At 41.5% G+C, this 24,883-nt stretch overlaps 1 protein-coding gene across 4 annotated transcripts; it reads right to left on the reverse strand.

Annotated features, from left to right (window-relative positions):
- Positions 1–825: 825 nt before the first annotated feature.
- Positions 826–24,683, reverse strand: LOC147182287 (disintegrin and metalloproteinase domain-containing protein 11-like). Of its 4 annotated transcripts, none has more exons than XM_086059907.1 (26): positions 24,274–24,683; positions 22,241–22,434; positions 15,642–15,718; positions 15,453–15,519; positions 11,454–11,536; positions 11,276–11,339; positions 10,419–10,479; positions 10,042–10,190; positions 9,560–9,631; positions 9,225–9,391; positions 9,066–9,150; positions 8,526–8,616; positions 8,176–8,227; positions 7,500–7,599; positions 6,478–6,549; positions 6,315–6,407; positions 6,169–6,249; positions 5,944–5,994; positions 5,800–5,863; positions 4,858–4,963; positions 4,480–4,599; positions 4,234–4,402; positions 4,039–4,150; positions 2,487–2,577; positions 1,056–1,073; positions 826–985 (listed from the first exon to the last, which is right to left on the reverse strand). In XM_086059907.1, exons 1-26 carry the CDS (start codon positions 24,332–24,334, stop codon positions 970–972), a joined length of 2,316 nt encoding a protein of 771 aa, XP_085916033.1. In that variant the 5' UTR covers positions 24,335–24,683; the 3' UTR covers positions 826–969. The 4 variants fall into 4 exon arrangements, 2 of the variants coding, with proteins under 2 accessions (XP_085916033.1, XP_085916048.1); XR_015090559.1 differs by having other exon boundaries at positions 859–985; positions 2,155–2,577; XR_015090558.1 differs by having other exon boundaries at positions 865–985; positions 2,411–2,577.
- Positions 24,684–24,883: the final 200 nt, after the last annotated feature.

A 24,883-nucleotide genomic window follows, 5' to 3' on the forward strand; every position in this document is an offset into this window, starting at 1 on the left:
TAGTCCAATCCCTGTATAGTACAGATCTGGTCCAGATTTCTTCAGCTTCAATCCAGACCAAATCCCAATCTAGTTCACATCCAGTACAGATATGTTGCTTGTACAATCTAGGTCTAGCCAAAATTCGGTCAAGACACAATCCAGAGTAGGACCAAGCCTGGTCGGGTCCATTTCCAGTTCAGATTTGGCCCAGGTCTAGTCCAGAGTTGTTCCATGTGCGATTCAGGAACAGATCTAGCCCAGATCCAGCCCAGCTCCATGCAGTTGAAGTCTCGATTTAGTCAATATCTGGTTCTGAACCAGTAGAGATCTCTTCCTTGTACAGTCTAGATCCAGTCCAGCTGCAGCCCATGCTCACTCAAAAGTCGGTACAATCCAGATTGAGTCCAGATCAGATTGGGATCTGGTTCACGTCCATTCCAATTCCATATCCATTCCTCTAGCCTCAACCCTTCCAAATGCAGTCCCGAGCCAGTCGAGATCCGGTTCAAATCTAGTTCAAGTTTAGTCCAGTCCAGTCCAGATATGGACCAGATCGAGTCTGGATCCAGTCCAGATATGATCCAGTCCAGGCTCTTAAAGTGGGAGGAAATGTGCGTGGTGAGCTCTTGAGGCTGTGGCAGGGAATGAACCTCTTTAGCATCTTCATCTTATTTATTTACATATAGAGCTCGTAAAAATTTCATGAGGAGAAGTCTGTGGTCCAGGCAGGCAGTGCAGACGTCTTGGCAGATTTGCTCTTCGTCCCGACGTTGGAGGAAGACCCCGGTTTGTCTCGCACAGTAAAGAGGACACAGGTGACAATGAAAGGAGGACTGGAGAGACGGGAACAGGAATGGAAGACATTTTGTTGATATTGTTCCCTTTTCTTTCTCCAACGTGGACAGGGACAGCGTGTGACCAAGAAGAAGACGGAGAAGGAGAAGAAGACAGGAAGTGGGCAAGACACAGAGACCGATGATGGACATCTTATCCTCCACCAGATCTGAAAGACACGTGGGAACATGATTATTCTCATGAAAGAAAGGGGACAAAACATTAGGGACAAGTTGTACCTTCCTCTCCGAATGTTTCTGCATCCACCAAGCATTTGACAAGGAGAAAAGAGAAAATGCATAAATGACAACGAGTCGTGTGAACGCGCGCATTCGTGCAGGCAGAATACAAAGTGACGAGTCACTTCCATGCTGGAGAATGAGGCAACAATTCCTACACTCTCACGACTTGCACAGCACAGTTGGGATACTTATTATCTAGCATTACGTTACGTTACGTTCGATTATTACAGTAGAACCTCTAAAGTAAGAGGAAAATCCACCTCTAAAGTCACACAAAATTACAGTTCAAGGAGCACGGTTTTTTGGTTTGGCGACTACAAATGAACTCATTCACTGCCATTGACAGCTATAGACGTCAAAAATTAATTTGAACTATTTTTATGAGTTTAACATTTTTTTTCTCCATTTTTGTTAACGAGTCTGAAAACCTAGATTTTTTTTGTACATTTAGAACAGATATTAATTAGTGATGTCATGCGATTAATTACGATAAAAAAAATTAATCGCCTGATGTCCCTCATTTTTAATAATCTTTTCTTTTCTTTTTATAAACAACAACATTTATATATAATTTTTTTTTTAATGTGTTTTTTTTAAAGAAAATATTTTTAAAAATTAGGGGCGCCGAGCGATTACAACTTTTAAACGTAATTAATCACATGACTTCACTAGTTAACTCACGATTAATCACACATTTTTTATCTGTTCTAATAAATAAATAAATCTATGTTTTCATACTTTTGTTAACAAAAGTGGGAAAAAAAGTTAAACAAACAGAAATAGTTCAAATGAACTTTTGACGTCTATAGCCGTCAATGGCAGTGAATGAGTTAAGGCATGGATATGGATATTGACTAATAATAATAATAATAATAATAATAATAATAATAATAATAATAACAACCAAGAAACGGATTACTTCCATTCCTAGTTTCCTAATGTGAACAAATGCCCATTCGACCATCTTGTATTTGACTTTAGAGGTTCCACTGGCTTGACCAGTCGTGACATAACATGCAGAGCAGCAAGTAGACCCTCAGCCCTCCCACCCTGCCGGACAGCTCATGCGCACATGCGCCAGACTACACACACTTACCTCTGACCCTAAAAGGATTCCTTCAATAGTGTTTCTGATTCTTTTCAACCCATCGAGCTGCTGTAAATATTCAAGGGAGGCGGTCCTTTTAGGCCAGAGTGTCAACGGAGACAAGAAGCGAGAAGCATGCACAGGTGAGGAGAGCATCAGGCCTAAGTGAAGAAGGGAGTGCTGCGGTGGTCCCCGGCAGACTACAATCATCCTAAACCCTAAGAGCGTGTACGTTTAGGTGCAGGATGATGACTGCAGCCCATACCCAGAACGAGCCCTGGCAAGCTTGTTGAGCAGCGTGGAAGCAGACAGGAAGGACAAACGCATGCCAGAACTCTTACTTAAATCCCCATCCTGTCCCCCCTAGGACTATAGCTGCCAGGAGAATAGCACCTGCGATGGAGCCTATTATGATATTGGTGCCACTGGGCCCTGCGCAGAGGAAGGAGGGGGAGGGAATGAGGAGGATAAAGTTAAAACACACACGGCGTCAACGCATCAATTAAAGAGAGAGAGAGAGAAAGACGGAAAAGGTGGAAGATGGTGAGGCATGAAAGGACACTTTAAAGGCGAGAACCACCTTCAGTGGCAGAATGAATCAGAGAGATAGAAATAATAATTTTCAAGTAAACAGCAGCTATAGATACAGATATTTAGATACAAGATGCTTCCTTGCATGCTGACAGCAATGCTAAGCTAATGTCCATGCTTTCCAGGACCTATGATGGGACAGCTGCCACTGCCAACATGGCCGCCACGTGGCACATGTGTGAGCCTGCGCCAAAAGCGTCACAACCCCGGAATATGTGTACCATTCTCTGTGTGTTTATTGCGCCAAAGTGCTGTTTCCTAGCGCTGGAGCTAACAGACTTTTTGAGTGGACTAGACACTATTTTGTAGGGGTGGGAATCTTTGAATGTCTCACGATTCGATTCGATTCCGATTTTTGGGTGTGCGATTTGATTCAGGATATATTTTCGATTAAGAACGATTTTTGATTCAAAATGATTTGATTGGCAATGATTTTTGCTTCAATCTATAGATGTGCAAGGAATGGTAATGATCTACTCCAGTCTGACTCGCTAATGCTAATTAGCTCGCTACTCGCGGCACTTTTCAAAAGAACGGCTCCACGCTGCAAAAAAAACTATTTTTATTGGAGTAACTTGATCGTGACTTTTTCCTTCTACTCTCTAATGTGGCTATAGTTTAACAGTGTATTAGCCCATGTGGAACCACACTGCCCCTAAGTGGTCAAATCGGGTACAACCAATAAAGGCAAACATAAACAAAGGGAAGACAGTATAAAATAATTTAAATAAAATCGATTTAGGGACATTTAAAATCTATTCTGAATCGTACTAAATGAGAATTAAAAAAATAATCTATTCTTATGAGAATCGATTTTTTGACACACCCCTACTATTTTGTGTCCGATAAAGGGGAAGTCAAGTCAGAATTTTTCTTTACAATAATGTTCTATACACCCCAAATAGTCTAAATACGTAATTCTGATTAATATTGTGTTTGTGGAATGAGTTAGCCTTTCATCCAGCTCAGGGGCGGCCATTTTGCTACTTTGCTGTTGATGTCATTTTTTCTAGTTGACATTGAGCAAGATGGATACAAACATGTGGATTATGCTGCTTAATTCATATTCCACAAATGCACTATTAATCAGAATGCCATGTTTAGACTAGTTGGGGCACATAGAACATTATTGTAAAGAAAATGTTTGACTTGACTTCCTTTAAGTTCAAATTAGCATAGTCAACCACTTTGTGGCACACCCTGGCGACGACTGTTTTGTTTACAAACACGAAAAATGTTAATGAGAGGGCGGGTGACATGAAAGGAGGACAGAAGAGGAAAGCATAGGGAGATGCTGCGCACCTTTCTTTTCGGGGCCCGTCGGGACGGTGGGCTCGGGAATGGGATCAAAGACGCTGCAGTCTTTGCCAGTATAGTCTCTGTGACAGATGCACTTCACCTCGTTGCTGCACGTCTGCAACAACAGGAGAGAGCAAATCATCTGTATTGACTCCTTCTGTCTGCTCGATATATGAATTTCACACAAGGTTGTTGTACCCCGTGGTCAGAACAGATGCGTCCCAAGTTGGACCCCGCGCAGCTGCTGAGGTTGAAGGCCGCCACCGGGAGGCAGCGTCGCTCCAAGCACATCATGTTGGGCCCGCAGGGGGTGCCGTCCTCCACGTAGCCCAGGTCCGAGCCGTCCTCCAGCAGAGCGTGGCCGCCCCTGAAAGAAATGTACAGCACGCGTTTTTCATAGTCGTCCTCACTTGCCGGATCGGAACCCACTTGAGCGAAACTCACCGACAGTCAAGGTACTTGTTCTGGTGGTAGAGGGTGAAGCTTGTCACCTCGCCTTGAAGGTCCCCAAATTTGGGCTTTGTGCTGATGTTGGCGCAAAACAGGAAGCCGCACAAAACGTCCCTAAACATGACGACAACATACTGCACATGAATATAGCGAGCTCACACACGTTCGCAATTGTCTGCCGACATGTTGCTGAACCATTTATTGTCAATCTGTTGCTTTAAGGGCTTAAAGCAACACAACCGAGATTCTTGAATTTGAATTGGGGCGGGATGATCTGGAACAGAAATTATCGTATTTTGCTTGTAGGTCGTTTACAAACGTTGCTTACTAGTACCCCCCGATTTTGTTTTTATGGTAATGGCCCTCACTCACGGCTTGTTGCACTGAAGCCAACCTTGGCCACCGGGACCCCGGCCGCAGTTCCCTTTGTCCGTCCCCTCGGCGTTGAGCTTCTCGTAGCAAAACCTGTCTGCTGAGTCTTGACAGATGAAAGGAAAATAAGAACAGTGGGATGAAATAAGTTATTCACATGAACACACACAGGTTTGTTTTACTATCTTTGTGGGGCCATCTCATTGATATAATGCATTTCCTAGCCCCTCCCCCTACCCCAACCATCAAAAATAATTGCCTAACCCTATTCCTTACCCTAAACTCAAACATAACCCAATTCAAACCTAAACTCTAAAACCAAGTCTTGACCCTCAAAAAGAGGTCTAAACTTGTGGGGCCCAGCAAAATGGCCCCACATGGACGGGTGGGCCCCACAATTCTGTGAAATCCCGGAATGTTGGCCCCACTATGTAACAAAAACAAACACACACACACCACAAGTTTGTTTTACTATCTTTGTGGGGCCATCTCAATGACATAATGCCTTTCCTAGCCCCTCCCCCCAACCCCACCCATCAAAAATGATTACCTACCCCCATTCCTTACCCTAACCTCAAACATAACCCAATTCAAACCTAACCTCTAAAACCAAGTCTTGAACCTCAAAAAGAGATCTTGAGTTATGAGGATCGGCCAAAATGTCCTCACTTCACAAAAATGTCCTCAATCTGTTGGTTAAAGATGTATTTTGGTCCACACACATGTTTGTTTTACCATCTTTGTGGGGCCATCTCATTGACATAATGCATTTCCTAGCCCTTACCCTAACCTCAACCATAACCCAAACTCAAACCTAAACTCTAAAACCTTGACCCTCAACTTGTGGCCCCACACGGACGGGGGGGCCCCACAACTCTGTGAAATCCCGAAATGTTGGCCCCACTATGTAACACGCACACACACACAGAGTTAAATACTTACTGAATCCCCAGAGCCCCCTACACTGTCCGTCTCGAGTGCGACATCGCCCGCCATAACATCGACCCTGAATGGACAAAATGAAGTGTTGAGTATATAGAACAACAAGTGGAGTCTGTAGAGGATTTGCATAAAGGCAGCACTTACTTGATTAGCTTCACACGTGTAGCCATCCAGCTTGTGGACGTTGTGAGGACACTGCAGGAGGGACACACAAGTACTGTCACTCACAAGCCTTTTTTTTTTTTTTTTTAAGTTGACTACTGTGCATACATGCTGATGATCAGGACACATTTCAACATTCCCACCCACCCAATTCCAGCGACTCATGGATGTCCTCCAAAGTCAATTGTAACACAAGAATAATGCTACCTGGCTGGAGTCTCCAGTGCAGGTCTCCGGGATGTCACAGTCGTTGACGGCGTCTCGGCATACCACCCCTCTCAGCTCGTACTGAAACAACAAAACAGCTAAACGATTGTTTGTTGACGTTTGCAACAAACATCTGTCGTACACACCTTACAGCCACTGCAGCACAGTCCATTGCTGCACATGGCGTCGTGGGTGAGTGTGCATTTCTTGCAGCAGGCTCCTCCGCTGCGGGCGCACTCCTACACACACACACACACACATAATGTCGCTGGACATGGAATAGCGTCACGTACGGAGATTGATACTCACCACCTGGGATCCACAATCGCACTCTTCACCGGGTTCCACAAAGCCATTGCCGCATTCTGGAGGGTCCAACAGCTGACGGACACACAAATAAGCAGACTTTGAAGCAATAGCAAAAAAACGAATTCCGCACAACAGAGCATCTTAATAAAGTTGTATTAGCAGTTCACAAATATTTCACTTGGACACTCAATGAACAGAAATAACAAGGAAAATAACACAATATTACAGTTTATAAATGCTGATAATATATTATATAATTGAATCCAATATTTAAAAAAATCTAATGCTTTTTTGCGTTATGGTTATTTCATATTTTCATAATTATTATTATTTTTAATAAAAAAAAAAGGGAAATTTGTCTTTCTCGACATGTTAATGACACGACAGCAACTGCGTTTTGGGTTTTGGTGAGTTTACAGCCTTTAATTAGTCTTAATTTGACCTCAATGATGTCTAATTATGAGTTTAAAAAAAAATCTGCACAACTATGGCTCTGAGTTAAGCACAGAACCAATGATGGTTAAATAGCCCGAGACGCACAGTACGATCCATCTGCTCACCCATGCTGAGACGGTTCGCATAATGAAACATGTACGTCACTCGAGGCATTTTTTCAACCAAAATTTTGTTTGTAACTTGAGTTTGTAAAAAGGGTCGTTCGTAACTCGAGGTTTGTTGTTTTTCGCAGCGGATCAAGAAAATATGTCAAAAAATACTGTCTGTCTACATGCGTTGCTGCACTGTTTATGTTTAAATATCCACTGTTAAAGCTTTTTCCATCACCATCACGGAGATGCTATTTATTAGCTCGTCTATGCCGTTTTCCAATATGTGTTTACATTAAGCTAGCAGTAGGCAGAGTTAGGTGGTTATTTTTAATACACGACAGATAGATAGATAGATAGATAGATAGATAGATAGATAGATAGATAGATAGATAGATAGATAGATAGATGATAGATGGATAGAGAGATGGATAGATGGATAGATAGATAGATGGATAGATTAGTCGGTCCTCTCACCTTGTTGGGCTTATTGAAGAGGCAGCTGCCGCCTCCCTGGAGCAAGAACTGGATGTACTCGTCCACGCTGCAGCGAGAGAACTTTCTGGGCAGATAGTATCTGCGTTAGAAAACACACACCAGCAAAAAAAAAAAAATGCAAGCATCAACAGCATTGTTAAACGAAAACAGTGCAAAGAAAACATGGTGCCATTGTGGTGGGTGTTAATGGCGTTATGTTACAATGTGACAGAAATTGAACCATCTGTAGTACTAATGTTACTCAAATTCATCAAAGTGTGTATTGTGACATCTGGTGCAATGTGCCAAACTCCTCTTTAGATTCACAAAGATTTTTTTTTCTGCTCTGTACAACCTGCTAGTACGCTAATGTCTTTTTTGCTTATGCAGTAAAAGGTGGCAACAGGTGGCGCTGTAACCAATATGGGCATTTTAGGCAATCAGAAGTAAGAAGAAAGATATTTGAGAAGCATGTAGACAGATAATAGAATAGTTACAGGCATATATTCTTTATCCACTGCATAGAACAACTAACATTATTGCAGTTTACTGAGAATTCATTGTGTTTACAACTGTATTAGATGGCAAGGCACACACACCAGAAGAAGCAACCCAATGCCCACTGAACTGAAGCCCCAAAATGAGTCAAAAACAGTTGAATTCCTTTACATCCTACCCAGTGTCCTCCATAATGCAGCCCAGCCAGGTGTCAGGACACCTGCAGTCTCCTGTGGAACAGAAAAAGCAAAAGGAGTTCAGGATTATGTGATGAAAACACGTACAGGTCAGCATTTCCAAGAAGCGTGCCAGCAGGACGAGGAGTTAAGACTCGCTCAGCTCCAGTCACGTCAACTAAATAACGACACAAATGACCTTTTAACATTCATCAACAAACTCATTGTTCAGTGGCAGCAATGTTCCAAATGCAGGTGATAAAGCAACACAAGTCGAATTACAGAAATGCTGGTGCGAGGATGTTCCTTCAAAAAAAAAAAAAAAGGACAAAAAAGACTCAGCACATCCTACCTGCAGAGTTGCGTACGTTGTTCCACCTCATCCCAATGTTTTGGCCCAGGCTCTGACAAAAAGTGATGGCCATGGCGCCAACATTCCCAAACTGAAAAGACAAAAAGTCAATCAATCAGTGTCAATCAAAACGGAGCCTTTTTATCTTTGCCAGTAAGTAGAATTAGTCCTTAAAGGGGAAGTCTTGACCATAATATGTTCTATGCAGCCCCACTAGTCTAAATACGGTATTCTGGTTAACATTGTGTTAGTGGAAACTCCAGCCGTTTTTATCAATATCAGGGGGCGGACATTTTGCCAGACCTGAACCCTGAGCAACTGTGATGTCATCTTCAGTCGACAGCAAGTGGCAAAATGGCCGCCCCCTAAAATAGATAAAAACGGCTGAAATTTTGATTCCATAATTCATATTCCACAAATGTACAAATAATCAGAATGTCATGTTTCGGCTAGTGAGGTCACATATAACATATTATTGTCAAGAAATTCCGTCTAATAGACAAGTGTTCGATATACTGTACATAAATAAAGTCCCCTCACCTCATTGATGCCCCCTCCCCTGGTCGGCGAGCACACCCCTCCCGTGTATGCCGTCCCACTGCGGCCGCTCTGAAACGTGCGTCCTCTACAGGCGTGCACGAGAAACACATTAAAAGCGTGACTACGGTGGCACCTGCACCGAAAAGTTGATCTACTCACGAGAAAAGTTGGACAACGTCACTCTGCTCGCGGATGTTGTCCCGCCTGTACTTCATAAAGTTCTGCAGCGTGGTCAGAGGGTCCTCCACCACCGGCACCATGTTCTTTGAGGTCCACGTCTCCATGGCGACCAGCACGATCCTCGTGTTCAACTGCTCCTTGTAGATCTGCAGTAAAAGAAAAAAAAAAGAAAGGTCATCAAGATATGGACGCTGATCTTCTGCCAAACGGACAAAATTGCTGTGCAGTTCATTTTGTGGGTTTTTGGCAAGTAAGTAAGTAAGTGTGTTCGTGTGTTTGTGCAGTATGGAAGGATGCTAATCCGAACGACGTACCGCGTCCGCCATGTTGACCACCGCTTTGGCAAAGTTTTTCGTTTGGCTGCCGGAGCGTCGCAGCTGTACAATCTGTGAGGAGACAAATCATGCACAAGATGGACGGAATGCCACACACACACACACACACACACACACACACACACACACACACACACACACACACACACACACACACACACACACACACACACACACACACACACACACACACGTGGCATGAGTATATAAAAGAGGTATCTGACACCTTTCATGTTGCCACGCTCCTGAATTGGTTATTTATATACCATCTATCCCTTTTCTACAGCATTTGTCCTTCTTTAGAGTGGCGTGTGCCTTGCAGCCTAATCCATCTTACGTTCAGCGATTGACTGGTTGCCAGTCAATCGCATGGCACATACTTTATGATATGTGATTATGTCAACCCATCCCTATCAGACAACCCATTAAACAGGACACATCCACCGGCTAAGAACATTTACCATATCATTGTCGTTGACCACCATCAACTCGATATATTTGGTCTCGGTCTGCACGGAGGGCCTGCGGGCAAACCTCTTGGAGCGCCTCGGCGCCCCCTTTTGGTCTTCGCCACCGCCTCTGCCATCCCACACGTTGTCCTCTGTGCAGTCTTGGCACCCACGCGCACACACACACGCAAACATTGCAGTTCATTATCAAAGTCATTAGGAAAGTAATTAACACCTTATCTGCATTATTTACAAAAAATCTGGATCACAGTCCAGGGAGTTTTTTTTTATGTGCAGCAATGGTGGCAAGGAAGCATAAAAAGGGAATGCACGTCGGTACGGTTGTTTTCGATTTTGACAAATCAAGCGCACTAAATGATCTTGCCAACCTGTGCAACGGGCGGTGAGCCTGAAATCTGACATCTTTTGGATCAGGTGGGCGCCATTTTCCTACAACACAATGCAATCAAGTTACATTAGAACCCTGACCGCCGAAATATAAATGCATATACTGTACACGGATGAGCCAAAAATAGCTATACCCTTTTTAAAATATATTTTTAAGGCACCATAAAAATGATTTGCAACGACAGGTAGTAAGGAAGGAAGGAAGGGAGGATGAAGGAAGGAAGGAAGGAAGGAAGGGAGGGAGGGACGATGAAGGAAGGAAGGGAGGGAGGATGAAGGTATGAAGGAAGGAAGAGAGGATGAAGGAAGAAAGGAAGGAAGGGAGGAAAGAAGGAGGAAAAAAGGAAGCAATGAAGGAAGGAAGGAAAGAGGTAAGGGTGAGGAAGGAAGGAAGGAAAGAAGGAAGGAATCAAGGAAGGAAGGAAGGAAGGGAGGGAGGGAGGAAGGGAGGATGAAGGAAGGAAGGAAGAAGGGAGGGTGAAGTAAGAAAGGAAGGAAGGTAAGAATGAAGAAAGGAAGGGAGGGAGGAAAGGAGATAGGGAGGAAGGAAGGAAGGAAGCAATGAAGAAAGGAAGTAAAGAAGGAAGAGAGGGAAAGAGGACGGAAGAAAGGAAGGGAGAGAAGGAAGGAAGGAAGGAAAGAACAAAGAAGGAAGGAAGGGAAGAAGGAAGGGAGGGAAAGAGGACGGAAGAAAGGAAGGGAAGAAGGAAGGAAGGAAGGAAGGAAAGAATAAAGGAGGAAGGAAGGAAGGAAAGAGGAAGGAAAGAAGGAAGGAAGGAAAGATGGAAGGGAGGGAGGCTGCCCTTGCATATAACCTTGACTGAAATACACTATTTACCTGATTGCTGTCATTGTGAAGAAGCTCAATCCCGTAAGAGAAGAGACCGTCTGAGAACATCCCACTTTGAATAAAAAAAAAAAAGAAGCCCCCACACAAAATGAATATGTTATAAAGTGCATAAAAGGTCAAAGCGGGGCCGGTGTGGTGATGTGTGTGTGTTTGGCGGGGCGCTTACCACAGGCCATGGCAGGTGGAGAGGGCCGCCCAGGACTCCGGCACACCTCGTAACCTTCCCTGGTAGTAGCAGTGCTCCCCTCCCTACAGACACACAAAAACAGGAAGGAGGTTTCACAAAACTTGTAACACACCCATTCTGCCACTTCACAGCTTGTCATGAGAGGTCAGGTACGAGGTAAAAGAGAAAAAAGAAATCCCCCATAGCGGAAGCGTTTGTGGCCTACTTGTGTCTCGTACTCGTCTCCGAATGACAAGTGAGGTGGAAGTCGAGCCTTCCTGGAAGGAGCTCTTCAATAAATCAACACAGGAAGTCATTTGGTACGACCGGCACGTCACTAGCATTTGTCTTTCATGTGTTCAAAACGTGTGAACCGAGAGAAACATCCAAATAATTGAAACTCTTTTAGGTTGATTGGAAAATAATGAAATAAAAACATATAATAAAATAAAAGGACAATACAAAGGAGTAAAAAAGACAACACAATTAAATACATATATAAAAAAATGTGATTAATAAAATCCATATTCACTAATGAAATGCCGTTATACAGCATGTTATAAAATTTGATGTAATTCATATTAAGACTGAATAAATAAATAATTGTAAATACATATACATCAAGGACTACAAAAAAATAATATTTACTGTTAAGATGCTAAGTGAATTTGGACAATTTTATGGTATGTGGGTGGACGACAAGACAGTATAAGAGTGGGTCTGGCATTTTTTATTTTTTTGAGTAACGCAGACGTTCCAATGGGACAAAGGACAACGCTCATTTATTGATTGATGTTTGGAACATCTGTGTTTTGGTAAATAATCCAAAAGAATTTCAGAGTTGATGAGTTTTTGTAAACAAGACAGTATAAGAGTAGAGACCATTTTGAATAGTTTAGACCTTCTTCCACATCCAGCAGAAAAGGCTCCTGTTTCCTATCATTAGTATAGCGAGCATTAGAAAGCATGGTAAAAGTTCCCATCACAACTTTACATAGCTGTACTTCGAATATAACCATCAATGGGTTTATCCGCAGTCGAACTGAAAAGCAATAAATTAGAGTTGAAAAGGTTTTGGAGAAATGTTTGGACTTGGAAGCAAACCATGTAACATCCAAGATCTTTTATTCCATAATTACACAAACGCTTTCAATTTAAGATGAGATTATGATGAAGCAACGAATCGGATCCGAACGAGGCTGTCGTCGTCGTGCTCCTCGAACGGAGGTGTGCTATTTGAAAAGAAAGGCCCAATTCGGTGACGCACGTCCCCAAACGCATCACGCCTCCTCCCACGTCCCGCGCCGTCACGTGATGCCTCCGTCAAGCGGCGCCGCAATCTGGCCTCCACGCAGGACTCCATCTCCCTCCATCCTTCCTTGACTCCTTCCAGCCACTCGCAGCACACGGGAACACTTTTTTTTTGGACTCCCATTTTCCCTCTTCCACCCTCGTCTCTCATTCTCTCCGCTGCCAAGAATTTAATGACGCTGCTGAGCTAACTGGTTGCCATGGAGACAGACTCGCCATTGGTCAGGACGACAGGGGGCAGAGCGGTTGGGAGGCTCGTTGGGTAGCAAAGCAAAACATTAGCATGCCTTCTGGCTAGTTAGTAGAATGCATGTGAAATCCTCTGTTGACATCATTTTGCAGTTTTTTTTCTAGGAGATGACGATGTCGCAAAGCAGGTGCTTTTCTCCTTTTCAAATCGCTCACAGAAATATTTCAAGCCTAATTAAAGATTTATGTAATGTTTTTACATAACAAATTCCCATTTATTTATGTTTAAGGTAATTTTAACACAAACCTACCAAATAAAACGTATATGATACACATGCATTAGTCTAATAAAGCCTATTTATTTGAAATGCATAATCTTCAGGTTTATGTATTTAGTATTAATAAAATATAAGTACTCACATTTTTATTTTATTGTTTTACATTTTTGGACGCCTGCATTCAGTTTTATCCTAAAAACATAAAAATGTAAAAAAAAAAAAAAAATCTAATTTAAAAAAATGCACAAAAAATGTGAAAGTGTTTTCCCCATAGCAGTGTACAGGTGTACCTCAGAGTTTGAACATAATCCGTTCCTGCAAAGTGTTCAAAGTCCGAATTGTTCAACCTCCGAAACATTTTTTCCCATAGGAAATAATGTAAATGCAATTAATCCGTTCCGAAGCTCCAAAAACAGAACATTCCTATTTTAATTTCTATCTTCTTTTTTTTTTTTTTACAGTTACAGTACATTAAAGTGTTTAAACAATAAAAAATACCTTACCTTTTTTGTTGTGGTGTGATGGCATCAGTGGATGATAAATGCTATGTTAATGCTTGCTTTAGTTCAGTGCTGAGTTTGTGTATTTTACATTGAGCATCTTATTAGACTACTAAGCGGTCCTTTCGTGCGTTGTTTAACGTCAGGCACTTTGTTGAACAGCTAAGGGGGGGGGGGGGTCCTCGTGCCAGTATTTACAGAAGTAGTCACGGTAGTTACAACGGCGCGATAATCTCCTTCCTAATTCCACTGTGGTTCGTAGCACTGTATGTTTTTCTTTGCTGCCACTGGCACTCTTGTCTTTCTTTGGGCATTGCTCGGCTTCGCTCGGCTTCCCGTTTTCAAGGTATGTTCGGCTTAGTTTGCTTTGCTTGGGTGGTCGAACTCCGAAAATGAGTTCAAACTCCGAGGCATTTTTTTTACTCCGATTTTTTGGTTGAAGTCCTAATTGTACGAGTTCCGAGATGTTCAAACTTCGAGGTTCCACTGTATTTATCGTGTATAGGTAACCTGATTATTATGAAATTCAAACAATTTACTTTATGCATTTTAAATAAATTATTATTAATTTAGAATAATTATACTTCATTAATACTAAATACATAAACCTGAGAATTATCCATGTCAAATAAAAAGGCTTTGTTAGACTAATGCATATGTATCATATAAGGTTTATTTGGTAGGTTTGTGTTAAAATCATCTGCATAAATAAATAAATAAATAAATGGGAATTTGTCACGTAAAAAAAATACATAGATCTTAAGTTAGTTCTTAAGATCTATGAGTTTATAAGCTATGTATGAGTACGCATGTAACATCAAAAAGTAGAAAATGGTTGCGTGGCAGACTATTTCTGCAGCGTGTTCCAAAAATAAGACACATCGTGCCAATTAAAACCATCAACAATGCATAAAAATATCCTTCAAGCAAACGTGCGGAGCCTAAAATAGACTGTGCAGCCATTTCATTAGTGACACCTGTACAGATGTAAGATAATAATTATGGTTTGCAAGCATTGTAAAGCTAAGGAGTGATAAACCGTCCAATCAGAATGCGCAGATTTCATCCTGTACATTGTGGCTGGCCAATAAATAGCAGGCATATTTTTGTGATCTCCATTTTGATGCTTTTCTTTGGACAGAAAAAAATATTTGTCATTGTCAGGCAGAAACCTTAAATGTCTAAATATGGTCATTTTCACATTTTTCCACTAATCGATACTAAGGATCCCCATGGGGTTTGTTATTTTAACAAACAATTAAGTTAACCACTTTAAAATGTTGAAAACAGCTTGAGAGCAAATCTATTAACTCTCTTGGGCACTTCAACCGCCTGAGAAGTGCCATAAAACTCTCATCTCACTTTACGGGAGCCTTGTGGCATTATGTCTCAAGATTCAAAGTATGTATGATTTTGAGATGAGTTGGCCTGTTTTGTTAACATTGATAGTTGCAATGCTTCGCTACAGAAGAAAGTCAAGTCAGCTTTTTATTGCATCACTCATGGCTCTAAGACCTTTGAAATAGAGTTTGGGAATATGACCTTACCACAGTTGTTTATTGTTTGCTTCCTGTACTGCCACCTGCTGTCGACTGCAAATTGACATCAGACAGCCCCCGTGTTCAGCATGCAAACATCATGTGACCAAACCCAGCAAACAGGTGAGCTTGCTTCCTGGCTACTGTTGAGCAAGGCAACAAAATCCCAACTGCGGCTCTTACCAGTGACTGCAAGGGTCGGCCATCTGGCGCAAAATGGCGTTCCACATAGTCCGAGGACAGCAGGTGACTGCAAGGAGATGACACATGAGGCGCTCTGTGTGTGTGCGTGTACGAGCGCTAATGTGAAACATCTGCAGCGATGAAAGCATTGATGTGTCCATACAAACGAGCTGAGCATGCAGTACTAACTGGTTTAGCTCCAGGTCCAGCGTGAAGGTACGTCCGAAGGCTTCCACCTGGAAACAGCTCTGCGCCAAGTGGACGGCCTGCCCAAAGAACATATGGGGGAAAAAAAGAAATCAATCAATGACGAGACAGTGTGCTGATGCGCCAAAGCACAACAAAAGATTTCTATTTAAGTGAGCCGCACTTGTGAAGCATCATGAATAATGCGAGAGAATCAATAGCGCTTTGAAAGCATCTCGCCACTTGAACTACTATGATGGATGATGGCGGAACTTGTCAGGCTGGATGCCGGCCAGCGTGGTGAGCGTTGAGGTGAGGAGGCAGCGAGAGGGCTCAGCAGAGAGAGAAACGTGGCGCAGACTCCACAGAGAGGATCCGACAGCACCGGGGGGAGCTTCGATGGAGGCTGCAGTGACTCACTCGGCTTGCACAGTAAAATTGATCACAGCCCACATACATAAAGTGCGTGCAATTTTAAGGAAACAACAATGATACTTTATTTGACTGCTAACACGAGTTCAAGCACAAAAGCAGAAATCGCCATTTGTATTTCGTCACTCCCGACCACCAGGTGGCGGTGCTGAAACAGCACGGAAAATCCTCCCCGCGCGCGTGCGCCACTCGAGAGAGAATTCATAGAAGGACATTTCCAGGGTTCCGGCATTAAGTTTGGGATTGTAACACAAGACAGAACAAGGGAAATGATGATCAATACTTTGATAATAATGGCAAAATAATTTATTCACAAATGTAGATTTATAAAATGTCGACCTTTGTTTTTGATTAAGGAAATTGAAGAGAAGAACATTGAGGAAGGTGAAGACTTAAAAAGTTTACTGTCCGATTAGACCTTTTGTTTGTTTTTGTTTTGTTTTGAGTGTTTTCTTTTTCTTGTGTCTTGTTTGACAGTGCTCAGTTTGAATTGTTGAACTGTGAATTAATTAATAAAGGAAAAAACAAAAACAAAAAAGTAATAACAACAAACAAACAAAAAAAAATATATATATAATTTTTTTCCCCCAGGGTTCCGGATCCTCATGTATAAAAGAGGATTGTCAAGACACGATCTGTGACGCGCAGGCGCAGAAGATCGGCCATCTTGGATCGCTAACTACGGCAACCACATAGGTCAAAGCGTGCTCACACACGCAAAATGAAACATTGCCAAAGGTACAGGACAGCTGCACGTATGTTTTTTGTTTTGTTTTTTAATTTAATCAAAGCAGTTCTGTACCCGAGCATATCTCGTACGAATATAATTTTTTTTGACACGTACTGTAATTATAGTTTGCTGTGAGAGTGGGTATGGTTTATTTTTATTGTCTTTAGAACAATGTGTGGCCATTATCATAGTGTAACACGGTGTTTGCAAATTAATTTACTTGCAATGGACTCATATTTGTTTTGTGAATTATTACTTTTGGTATTGTGTTTATTTTAGTTTTACATGCTGTACATGTGTTTTGTGTACTGCGCATGTCATGAGCGCAGAGAGAGGAGAGAGGTTCAACCGAGCGAACCTCGTTCGAGAAGAGCGTTAAATAAGAGAGATGTGCTTGAATCCTGTCCTGCCGTGTCTGGTTAATTTAGCAGGAAGACGCCAGAAAACATCAACTCCAAACTATTTCGGAAACGACAACATCTTAGGGTTACAAAAGTATAGGGGTTGAGACTGGGTGAGGGGTAGGGGTCATTTAAAACACACACACCGCAGACCTATTGTAAAGTATAACAATGCAGACTCACTAAATATGGGGTCAAAAGTAAAATGTTCATCTTTAAAAGGTATAGGATCAAAAGTTACTTAGTTAGTTACTTCAAAATTCATCAAGAATCTAAGTTTTTTTTTTGTGTGTATCATTTTACAAACGCGCAATATCGCGCAGGCATATGAAGGTATTTTGTTCTAGTGTTGTTGCCGTAGTTAGCGACCCAAGATGGCCGATCTTCCGCGCATGCGCGTCATAGATCGTGCAAGGGTCACAGATAGCGCCTTGACAGGGATCGTAGTCCGTTCGGTCTCTTTGACCTTCTTGCACTGTCACTTTTTCTTTTTTTGGGGGGGACATTCCTTTTTGTTATTTTGATTTCCAGGTCAAAGCAAAAAGCGTATTATAAATTAAAACAAACGAAGCCGTTAACTCATTCACTCCCAGCCATTTTCACAGAAGAAATCCCTTTCACTCCCGGCTGTTTTGCTGGATTTTGACTGATTTTGCAACCTACAAAAAGAAAGATTAGAGTCTCTTCTTTTATCAGGAAAAAAAGTACATTTGGATCTTTTTCTGTTTTGCAGCAGATAGCATTAGAATATAGCTAAGTTTCATCCTTATTCACAAATCTATTTAGAAATGAGAGTAATGAGCTTTTTTTTTTCAATATGGCCCCTGGTTGATCTCTTTTGCTTTGCTTCCACCTGCTGGCCGTTTGTGTAATAACTATCAATTCTTCGACCTAGCCTTCTGTATGCTCTAGCATTTAAAAAAAAACGTTTTTGGGAGCAAATGAGTTAAGAGGCTAATTTGAATATATTGATTTATCTTTCTTTGTTTTGACGTTATTTCCAGTCTCTAGTGTGAAAATGCCACAGGGTGTATCTATTCACACAAAATACCCGCAATAAATGAAAGCCACGAAGTTACCTTTATATTTTACATTTATTATTAATGTTTTAAAGGGGGAAGTCAACCACATTTTTTTGACAATATTATGTTCTATGCAGCCCCGCTAGTCTAAATATGTTATTCTGTTTAATATTGAGTTGCAAAATGTGCAAAAATTTAAATATCCTGTGGGATGGCAACTTTCATTTTCTTCATTAGTTTATAAGACGTTATTGTTACAACATTGGAAAAATGCAGACCCTCCAGGAATAAGTCAATGGAAAACTTTAATGAACTATTATTTAAGTATTGAGAGAACTATATATCAGCGGACAGAAATAAACAAAAACTGTTTGATTTTGTTTGGAAGCAAATATTTACTATTAGTATTATTGAGTTAAATTCATGTATTAGATATATTATTTACTTACCATTTCTATAAATTATTGTCTTCTTTATTTTCTTTTTTTTGGGGGGTCTTCTGAATGTTTATTGTTTTTTTTTCTTCACTTTCTTCCATAACGACTGCATGTTGAAAGTAGCAGCAGGAATATATTGTGTTTGTGTGTATAAGAGTAGGATATGTGTACGTGTACACATCTGTAAGGTTATGTGAAGATGTATGTTTCTAATAAGTACCGTATGTTTTGGGTTTTTGGGTCATGTCTGTGATGTCCGTTTTTTTTTGTGTTGTGACAGAATTACATTTGTTTTGTTTACATAGTCCTTGGTTTAGCTTGTCTGTCAGATTGTTTTGTTTTTTGTTTTGGTTTCTTGGGATTTGTTGGTTATGTTTGTGACGTTTGTCTTTTCTGTAATGAAAAAAAGAGAACATTTGTTCAAATAAAAACAATAATAATAATAATATTGCGTTAGTCGAATATGAGTTAAGCAGCAAAATCCAGCCATTTTTTCAATTTTAGGGGGTGGCCATTTTGCCACTTGCTGTCGACGGAAGATGACATCACAGTTGCTCAGGGTTTAGACAACGACCAATCACAGCGCAGCTTCAGAAAACAGGTGAGCTGTGATTGGTTGTTGCCTGAGCCCTGCGCAACTGTGATGTCATCTTCAGTTGACAGCAAGTGGCAAAATGGACGCCCCCTGAGATGGATAAAAATTGCTGGATTTTGCTGCTTAACTCATATTCCACAAATGTAATATTAATTAGAATGTCGTGTTTAGACTAGTGAGGTCACATATATTTTTGTCAAGAAATGTTTACGGTTGACTTCCACTTTAAGGCTTTAAAACCCCTCACCACACACACACTTTTCTCATCGAGGCATTTACATTTCCTCATATTTCTCGTTTAAACATTCTCGCCCGTCATTGACATATCGCCGGATTTATTGACTGCTTGACGATTATATTGATGGACAAAAACCCACTTTGGTCAATGCTGAATTTGTCAATTTTTCGAAGTTTCCTGTCAGTCGTCAACAAAATAGGCGTCCGTCATTGACGGGTTGACGGACATTTCGTCAATAACCAAGTACTTTATTAGTGTGGTGAGTGACATGAATATGTCTTTTATTGAGCATATAATGTTAAAAGCAGAAATGACGTCTATTTGCATAATGACGTTCTCTTTGTGTCCCGGTTTCAATCGTGATATGGAGGGAGTAACTGTCCGCTCACATAAATAAGCGGGTTCTCCCGAATAGTTCACAGACGGGAATATTTTTTTTTTACCTTAACCTGAATATTGACTGCATGAAAATGTAGTTACTATTGCTTCCTAGTGCGAGGTAAGCACTTCCTTCTACATTCCCAAAACTTGCATGTTAGGTTTATTGAAGATTGTGACCCTACAGGGATAAGCAACATAGAAAATGGATGGATGAAGCAGCCATATGCACAGAAAGTAAATAATGGAGTAAATACAGTACCACAATTCCCAATACACTCCACTTCAGTGTTATGTGACCGGAAAGGAAAATGTTCAAATTTATCCCAACCCCCAAAGCGCACTTGTTAAATATTTTAGCGAACAAAATCGCACCAGGTCCAAATACATAGGATAGAGATTTGTCCAAACTCCTACAAAGCTTCCACCCTTGGACCGCATCATCTTGCATACAACGGCTTCCCGTCACGTGACAGGAAGTAGCTGACAATCGAGCATCATCAGATCGCTCCGACTAAGCCTGCGCCTCACTGCTGGCACGGACCCTCTTCATAATTAATGGGGACATACTTCAACACACCGCTGAATAAATGAAGCCGGTGGGATCCCCTACAGGCCCCCGCCGGATGATGCGATGCGACGGCAAGCAAAGGCCCGGCATACACGGAAAACACGCAAACGAGAAGAGAGGAAAGCCTGTGTGCAGCCGAGCGCGCACGCAAAGTTCCGGGGGATCCTCGCCAACTAAATGGGTCAAAAAGAAAAGGCGCATGCATAGAAGAAAGCAGCTGCAAAGATGCTCGACACAATAAGAAGGAGACTGACAGGCTGTCACGCCCACACGTGTCAAGACAGACATGCCAGCAAAAGCGCATCAGGCAGTTTCAATGTATCCTTTTTACCGGCGCTAATTATTTTACTTAATTGTTTGAATTTTTCTGAAACCGCAACAGAGCACAGCTTCAACACATCATCAAATCCATTCCACAATTCTACACCCAAAAAAGAAGCATCTGTATTTTATGTTGGTCCTGACTTTACATGTTTCACTCAAGTCACATGACTCAGCATGTCTCACTTAGTGTTTGTCTCCACCTGTGTTGCCAAAAACATGCATGTCTTAATTACGCCTCAACTTACAAGTCCCTAACCTGGCAATAGTTCGGAAAAGGCGGGATATTCTGTACAATACTTCGAGCTGATTGGACAATGCGGCATCTCGTACACGTTGTTTTGACCAATCGCGGCAACGTATGAAAATGTCGTTGATGAACATCTTTACCAGCTAAAAATGCACAAAGCTCCTCTCACTGTTCAACATTCAACAAAGAAACGTTGGTAATTCTGCGAGAACAGAATTAATTTCAGCGTCCATTCGTCTATGTTAGGTTTGAGTGTTTCCCCCGGCATCGGCACTTCCTGGTTTCATCACAGCTGCATGTCCTGCCCTAAACAACACCTGATTGGTCCGACCTAAAAAAAAAAGGTCGGTTGCGAACGTATCAGCAAGAGCAGTACAAGATGGATTCTCGTAATAGAATTAACAAGTCCCCACCCCCGTCTCAAGAACAGGCTGCCTTCAAGTTACTATATCACTTGTGTCCTTTTAAAACTTTTACCACCACTAACTCATTCAATGCCAGTGACGGCTATAGACGTAAATAATTCATTTGAACTATTTCTATTAGCTTAACATTTTTTTCCCCACTTTTGTTAACAACAGTATAAAAACCTAGAAAAAAATATTGTACATTTAGAACAGAAATAAAAATGTTGATTAATCGTGAGTTAACTATTGAAGTCATGCAATTAATTACAATAACAAATTTAATCGCCTGATGCGATTTAAATAAGAAAAGATTATTAAAAAATTAGGGGCGTCAGGCGATTACATTTTTTAATCGTAATTAATCGCATGACTTCACTTTTAATCTGAAAATGTGTATTTGTTCTAAATGTACAATAAAACAAATTAAAGGTTTTCATACTCTTGTTAACAGAAGCGGATTTTTTTTTTTAACTAATAGAAATAGTTCAAATTAATTTTTTACGTCTATAGCCGTCAATGGCAGTGAATGAGTTAATATGCCGTGAAAAAAAAAGTCATTTTGAAAAGGGAAGTAAAAATAAACAACTAATGTACTAGGAGTACTAAATACCACTCAGTGTCAGCACAAAATTGTCAGGCTTCTGCTTGAAAGCCAAGAAAATGTCAGGAAAAGACTACTAGAACATCAGAACTTTCTTTGGGGTTATTTAAAGGCAGGCGTGTATTGACTCCCATTTAACATGACTTTGAAAGGAACTGGTTCATTTTGAACAAAGCCACATCCCCAGTCATAGGAGGGTGTGCCTGGGTTCGAACTCACCAAGGTGTGCCGCGTGTTATTTTTCACTCTGGTGTCCAGGTGCTCGTGAGCCATTTCCTGCTCTGACTCAGTCCTCTGCACCAGACGTTTGGGATAGGTCACCTGGGCCGCCGTGTCGCTGCCCTCCGTCCTGTGCCCGGACCAGGACGACCAATCCCAGGTGCCTCCATCCCGGCCTGGGTTTCTGTCTACACCTGGAAAGCAAACAACGCACGTAATTAGGAGGCTACATGCTTGCGACAATACAAGAAGTAATCAAATGAGTCAACTTAAATGTTTTGGTAAGAAAGCAAAGCTTATTTAGCATTGAATGTGTTTTTGTCAAAATTGAAGACAAATGTTCTTTGAATATTCACAGTTTCAGTAACAATGACCGGAGTCATGGTATCTATTTTTGTTGACTGAAAACATAAAATATCATCACATCATAAAAGACAAGTTTAGTGTCTTCAAAGAAGCTAACATACGTGTTTTGTAAATGTGAGTTATCATTTATTTCAAAGTCACATGTTGCACTGATAACTGTTTCCGAGGGGTGCAACGAAAACGGATTCGAGAAATTGGTTTTGATTTGAAGGAAGTGAATATGGATGGGCGAGTACCGATATCAGATGTTGGTATCTGTACCGATACTCAGCCTTATTTCAAGGTATCGGGTTCTTGCGAGTCGCGACGGAAGCCGATACCAGTATTGACGATCGGGTACATAAAACACACTTATCTGACAATTCTGAATCTGAGATTGGAAATCTAAAAAAAACAACAACCTTAAATTAAAAAAACTAAAATAATTGTATTGTGTGTTCTATGCAAAATGTGTATTTGATGAACAAAACAAAAAAGATCATAGAAAATTGCCATTAATTTCATGCAATTTTAAGGGAAAATCATTTTCTTTAGAATTATCTGTCATTATTGTTTTGGGGAAATTTCATGTATCAAAAGTACAAGTGGTATCTGTATCAGTGACCAATAAAGAGTTGAGTACTCAGACTAGTATCGGTCTGATAAAAGGTGGTATTGAACAATGTAATTACTAATTATATAACTTGGTTATTGTTGGAGGACTTGTTGAAATCATTCCACTTTAAAATATATCAAGCTACTTACTAGGGGTGTAAATTGCCTAGTAGCTTGCGATTCGATCTGTATCACGATTCATAGGTCACGATTGGATTCGATATCGATTAATCCCAATACGTATCTAAAAGTCCATTATTGTGAATTTTTTTTAACTCAAATTTAGAAAATACTAATCAATAAACTTGTACATATACACTATAAGATTTGTATGAAAATGTACTTATATAAACTGTGGTCCACCGTATTTAACAAACAAACAAATCAAATATTAAGGCTTAATGTTCCATTAATATAACATTCTTCCATGCTTAAAGTGTGAACCCTAACTGTAATTAAGACATTTTGTTGAATATTTCAAAAAATTATCATGTTTACCGTCGGTAATTACCATGTGGCCTTTCCACAAGGTCAATTTGAGCCTTCATGAATCTGACACACAGTACGTGTTTTTTTGTTTTTGTTTGTTTTTTAAAGACAATTTAGAGTCTTTAGTGGCCAGTGCTTTTGTAAATACTAAACACAATGTAGTAGTTGAACTGTGGGAGGAAGCTGGACCACCTGGCGAGAACCCACGCAAACATAGAACCTTTTTGGCTGCAAGGCTAATACCATCCACCCACTGTGCTCACAAGTGGTCCTTAATAATGTAGCTCAGGGTGTTGCTGAACCCCTCTTGTCGAGCTAAATGGGGCTTAAAACACATTGCAGTGGTGTTGCACAAGTTGTGGCGGTGCATCCCCATTGGCTTAAAAACAAGGAGTTGCTCGCACATGAGAGAGGGCTGCAGTAGAAATGTGTCTATGCAGCAAAAGCCGTCACATCCAGGCCACGCCGCGCAGACCATAACCCAAGCCCAATGTGGATGCTATCCTACAGCAAGTGGGTTGCCACTGTAGCAGTGTGTGCGCCCCCTCATCCGCCTGCCAATCATCGCGTCTCCTCGCTCTTACCTGACACCGCCAGCCGCTCGCCCACTGCAGCAAAGAGCAAGAAGCACCGCACCGCCAGCATGGTCGCCACACATTCCCGCCGGTCACCGCATGCAGGCCCCCAAAAACGTCACCGAAGCGGACAGAAGAAGAAAAACAACGTAAAAAGATATCATAAAACAAGGATAGGAAAAATGTATGTGCTATGGTGCGCCTGATTCCATCTTCTCCCCTCCTCTTCCTCGTACGCGGTCATTTACATAAAAAGATGACACGGAAGCATCATTTTTTTTCTCTTTATGGCGGCGGGGATCGATACGAAGGAGGAGGTTGGCCGGTGGTGACGATCAGTGAGGAAGAGGCGCCGAGCGAGAGGAGAACGCGCAGCACCGCGGAAGCATCGCTCCGTAGCGTGCGCGTGCGTGCGTACGCGTGCCTGCGGTATGCGGAAGAGGGGGCTGCGGCGTGTCGGGGCACGTGGGGAAGCCGCGGGATCCGCCCACTTTTGGGCTATTAATTACAGTGGTGCCTTGAGATACGACTTTAATTGTTCCCTAACCAGACCACGCTCATAACTGTGAATCCTCTTGTCTCAAATCTTTCATCATTGTAATAAATGGAAAGCCATTAT

This window comes from Leptonotus elevatus, chromosome 1, assembly GCF_054856555.1.
Source record: "Leptonotus elevatus isolate MCC_2025b chromosome 1, RoL_Lele_1.0, whole genome shotgun sequence".
NCBI classification, from domain to species: domain Eukaryota; kingdom Metazoa; phylum Chordata; class Actinopteri; order Syngnathiformes; family Syngnathidae; genus Leptonotus; species Leptonotus elevatus.